Source organism: Azolla caroliniana, unplaced genomic scaffold (assembly GCF_043228905.1).
Source record: "Azolla caroliniana isolate FFs.n. ecotype wild unplaced genomic scaffold, voAzoCaro1.0.p SCAF_6, whole genome shotgun sequence".
Lineage (NCBI taxonomy): Eukaryota > Viridiplantae > Streptophyta > Polypodiopsida > Salviniales > Salviniaceae > Azolla > Azolla caroliniana.
The window spans coordinates 17,779,397-17,784,909 of NW_028230441.1; the positions used below are offsets into that span (position 1 = coordinate 17,779,397).

The 5,513-nt window shown below is 36.5% G+C and overlaps 1 protein-coding gene across 1 annotated transcript; it reads right to left on the reverse strand.

The window, feature by feature from the left end:
- Positions 1-3,119: 3,119 nt before the first annotated feature.
- On the reverse strand, positions 3,120-4,789 carry LOC147863212 (uncharacterized). The gene is made up of 4 exons (XM_087321398.1): positions 4,699-4,789; positions 4,421-4,492; positions 3,725-3,859; positions 3,120-3,434 (listed from the first exon to the last, which is right to left on the reverse strand). The coding sequence occupies exons 1-4, from the start codon at positions 4,762-4,764 to the stop codon at positions 3,312-3,314; spliced, it is 396 nt and encodes a 131-aa protein (XP_087177524.1). The 5' UTR covers positions 4,765-4,789; the 3' UTR covers positions 3,120-3,311.
- Positions 4,790-5,513: the final 724 nt, after the last annotated feature.

Genomic DNA, 5,513 nt, shown 5'->3' on the forward strand with positions numbered 1-5,513 from the left:
TGCATCAAGAACCAATAAACTCATACCCTTGTGTGTGGAAGCAATCAATATGCTCGACGACTTAGCGGATGAAGAACTGGATCAGTATTTAGTAGACAACCCATGGATTGTACCACTGTCCGAAATTAATGTCGCCGAATTTGTCACTCTGTATAATACCAACAAAGACATAGAGGCCACCGAACCAAATCAAGAAGCCATTTGGGAGCTCGGACAGGCTCAGGAGGCACAGGAGAAGGAACTAGCAGTTTCCTAGCGCATAAAGGCATCTACATTAGAGGAAGTAAACTTGGGCACGTTTGAGGAACCAGAGTCAGTGAGCATTTCCAAAGAAATGTGAATGGCAGAGAAAACAGCAATGGTAGATTTGCTTAAAGAATATCGGGATGTCTTTGCATGGTCGTACGAAGATATGAAGGGGCTCAACCCACAATTCTATCATCATCAAATACATCTAAGCAAAGATGCCAAACCAGTAGCACAAAGACGTTACCGAATGAACCCGAATTATGTTGCCAAAGTCAAAGAGGAAATTTATTTAAATTGTTATGGGTCAGATTTACTAGGCTAGTAAAACAAGCAACATGACTGAGCCCAATCGTGGTGGTCCCCAAGAAATACAGGAAGATTAGGGTCTACGTGAACTATCGGAGACTAAACGCGGCAACAATTACAAATGCATTTCCACTACCTTTTACAGAAAGAGTGTTAGACAAGGTAGTTGGAAAGAAGGTATAGAGTTTTCTGTACAGATTTGGTGGCTACAACTAGATCCAGATGCACCTGGATGATAAGAAAGAAATGGCATTTGTGATGGAATGGGGAGTGCTCGTAATAGTGGTAATGATGTTCGACTTAAAGACCGCATTGGAAACATTTCAGCAAATAATCATCGAGATTTTTGGCGAGTACATCCCAACTTTTATGCAGGTGTTCCTGGATTATTTTGCGGTGTATAGAGGGAGGACAAAACATTTGGATCATCTCCGGATGTGCTTGGAGAAGTGTCAGAATGCAAGATTAAGCTTGAATCTGGCAAAGTGCGCATTCGGAGTAACAAGCGGCGCATTGCTTGGGCACATTGTTAGCAAGGAAGGGATCGCAACGGATCTAGATAAACTAAAAGCAATCCCGCGGCACCTACACCAGCACCGGAAGCAGATTCTTGGGGCAGATACGGTGGCATCGCCGGATGTTGCGGTACAGGTGTCTGGCTTAGCCGACTGTGTTCTTTGTGCACGAACTTGCACATACGCTATTCATTTACAATATGTATATTCATATACATATACGTACATGTACATATATATGTATATACATCTATGTATGTGAATATATGTATATTGCATGTGTATGTATGTATGTGTGTTATGTTGCAATATGTATGTATGTACTCCATAACTGAAGCTTTTTCTAGGATTCGCTAGATATACCCCCTAGCTCTGCATCCCACAACATGAACCCCTAAAGTTTACTACATAAAACTGTTTGCTTGCTATTCCGTCATCGGTAACTAATCTTATTGTAACTTGGAATTTCTTTACTACTATGTCCATTTAGCCTATGCCAGATCAATGACCAACACTCTAACAAGTTAGTTAATTTATTTGTGTGTGACCAAATTGATTCAATTAACTAGGGGCAAGCCAAGTATTTACCCTATCGATTTCAAACAATGATTTAAATGATTCATTTGAATTGATGTCGAACACTAGGTTACTAAATTACATCTAACAATAGATGCAAATGATATTCTAGTAATTTCTTCTCACACCATGCTAAAGTATACAAGAAGTTCAGTGTATATTGATGAATCCCAAAGTCTTAAATATATATTGAGAAAACTTGGATATGCAACCAAGTCAGTTGTTTCATGTAGTATAATGGAGTTCTCATAAATTTTGGGGAGATTCAATTTAGTAAACATGTCAATGCCCAAAGACATGATTAGCTTACATATCTATGTCAATTAACCACATGTGTGTTGGTTAGACTTTCATCATTTTGCACAATTCAATGATATGGGCACAAATCAATGATATGGACATGATGATTGTTGCTTATTTTCCATATCCATTGCTTTTGTGCTACTCCGCAATTCTTTGTCGAAACACAATTGTAGTGGAGCAGTGCAAAATGGTTTGGCACTTTCTGTTCTTCATAACGGAGCCCATTTATCAAAGAAATATGGTGAAAGGAATATTTCAACAAGAATGAATATGTAAATGGTCATTATAGTGAAATTGGATTTCACATAAATAGGTGGCATCATGGATTAAAAATATGTATGTAATTGCCATGAAGGAATATCATGTTTTGCGAGGACCTTTTTTTATGATTTTTATGCCATTGACAAGATTAAATACATTAAATTTCTCCTTCCAATGTACACCCCTTATGAATCATGATATTTACTTCTGAAGATTGTGAGCACATTTCACCTAGAATATCAAAACACACCCATTCATCATATTGGTGTGTTTTGACAATCTTTTGGAATGCAAAAGCCATTTAAAGCCAAAAATTGACATGCAATATCTACTGTTTCCCAATGGAACATACCCATGAACACAATTTCAATAAAAGAAATAAAATCTCAATAGATCGTTTACCTTTGTTAGAAAAGATTCATGGGCCTTCTATCTTTAAATGGGATGTCAAATACGTACCAATCTAATGAGATCAAAATCTGTACGTGTCTTTGTTCACTCGAAAAGAAAGCCTTTATTTTCTATTCTTTAGGCATGATGAGGGAACCAATCCAAAGAATGGTGCAAGAATGCATTTAAGCCATAAATAAGTAGTGCTACAAGATAACCATCAAAGCTAGAAAATAAAATAGCAATGAATTGACACCAAAAGAGATGAAAAACCACAACTATGTTTGACACGCATTACGCATGAGAATCATTTACATGTATTATGCTAATCAATTGTTATGAGAAGAGCTCATCATAAAAATTCTAGTGATTAAACCCAACTATTATGAATTACTCGACAACGTCTCCCCCAAGAATCAAATTAACATAACCTTCCAATGGCTTAGAAGGTGTTGGAAGAATCAAGGTGTGTACATACAATAAATGCATAAGCACTTAAGATTATAAAGAAAAAGGAAAAAGACTACGATGTTACCCTCTTCTCAAATTAACACATTTTGGATATACAATTCATTGAATCAAAACAATTGCTATTAACAAAGGTCAATAACAAACTCCCCTAAAATTGACTATTAACAAATCCACGACGGCGTTTGATTCTTCTATTTGATGACTACATACTGAGTCCAGGATTTGAGTGTTTTTTTATTCTCAAGACTTTTCAATGGATTTCTCAATCAAATCCGCAGCATCTTGCACCGTTGATATCAATTCCGCCCCGCTCTCGTTCACACTAATATTGAATTCCTCTTCCAAAGCCATAACAATCTCCACCTACAGTCGATAAGAATAGACATTATCTTCTCTTCTACTCTCAGCTTGTAGATACAGAATAATGGCTTTATTATTCATCAACATATATATCAATCTATCTTCCTCATATATTTTACCACATGATTTTTACTCATCAATCAAAGTCAGTAAGGGTAGCATTGTAATTCATAAACAATACAGCTTCTCGCATACAATTATAGCATCTGACTTCATAATATCAAAATCGGAATTTTACATTAGAGAATTAAATTGGTGGCTTATTTCAGTATATATATTGTGTTTATGTATACCTGATCTAGAGAATCTGCACCCAAGTCTTGGAATTTAGAGTGGGGTTGGACGGTGTCTGGAGACGCGGCTAACTGCTTCGCAACAATATCCACAACTTTCTTTAGCGTCTCCGGTGTTGCGGGTGATGACGTAGCCTATGTTACATAAGGATAAAACGGCATCAAATTTATACATAGAATACCCAGCAGAAATATAATGTATATATATATGCATAAACACACACACACACACACACACACATATATATATATGTAGAAATATAATATATGCATATATACAGACACACATGGATGGATGAATGAATGTATGCATGCAATGTGCGGTGGTACATGCATGCATGTAGCTACCATCCAAACTGTAGAAGAAACGAAGTACACTCAATTTGTAGAGAAGAATCAAAGGCCATTCCACAACTATTAAGCAATCGGAAAAACAATAATAAAAACAATACCAACTTGTCGAGAAAGATGGAGAGCCATGAAACAAAGTATAGAATCAATTATGGAAAAGGAAACATAAAACTATTAACAACCAATGAAGACAAAGGCAATACCCATTCTGTAGATAACAATCTACAGAAAACTGTTGAAGGATCAAAAGATATTGCAACAAATTATTACCAATTCTAGATAATAATATAAAAAAACTATAACCAACTGATACTCATTATATAAAAACCCAAACATAGGTTTTACCTCGCAAGTAATCTTAACCTTTCTTGTGACCCCCATGATTCTAAAAGAATAGCTCTTTTCTCCAGAAAAGGCCTTGAATTCACAACCAAAAGACAAATAAATCAGTCTAAAAGATTAACCATAGAAAGCACATAAGAGGACAGAAAATGTCCCAAGGAGGTCAGTACAACAAAACCCTAATTATTTGCAAGAGAAGGGTAAACAAAACCTAATAAGCCATAGCCCAAAGGGCATATTCCAAAGAATGAATTTCATTGTGTTTTGTTTGTTTCACATACCTGGGTTGTGGTGAAGGATAGAGAAGAAGGCAAAGTAAAGGATGTGAAGGATAGGGAAGAAGCCATTGAAGGATGTACGTAACTATTGCCGTATCCTCTTCTTCGTTTCTTGTATAACCTGTGGCCTTCTCTTCTCCTTGGAATTATATGCAAAGACGGGTTTTTATTTGTTCCCCTGTGTTTATTTTTATTCACTTCCACTTCCATACATAACAATTGCCAACCCCATAAATCCTCCTCATTTGTTTTTGCTCCATTCACATTATTTTTTGCCTTTTTGGCTATGCACACAAAGTTCATGCACTTCTTCATGCTTATTGCCTTCCTTCTTTCCCAATTACACCTCCTTTGGCCACGCACACTCCGAATGGAGAATTATGTATGTGCCAGATGTGCCCTCTCGATCCACCGAAGCCACTTTTTATAGAGCTCTACATCAGTTATTGCGAGGTTTGTTATAACCCTACGAGTGGCACTTGAGCCTAGTTTCCATGGGTAGAAGTTAGAACAATAATAGGGAGAGGGGAACCCTTGGTAGTATTCACCAAATCAATATGTGAACTCCCTTTTATGTACATTGCGTTTTCCTTTTATTTTTATCTCTATGTTATTTCTTATTCCATACAGGCCATAAGTTGCAAGCATTGGTATGGAAGTAATATTGGCATATTTGATTGTTTGATTCAGTATGATGTTAACGTTTTGGATTCACACTACCATTTGGCATTATTTGTTTAAGGATTCTATCATTCATTCCTCTCCCTTCCGGTCCAACATTCCTTCTTTTTCTGGATTTCATTGAGATTGATTGACCT

Coding starts and splice junctions, on each gene's coding strand:
- LOC147863212 (XM_087321398.1), bottom strand. CDS start 4,764: ATGGCTTCTTCCCTATCCTTCACATCCTTTACTTTGCCTTCTTCTCTA. Junction 3,860..4,420: donor AGGTTAAGATTACTTGCGAG/GTAAAACCTATG, acceptor TATGTAACATAG/GCTACGTCATCACCCGCAAC. Junction 3,435..3,724: donor GTGCAGATTCTCTAGATCAG/GTATACATAAAC, acceptor TATCGACTGTAG/GTGGAGATTGTTATGGCTTT.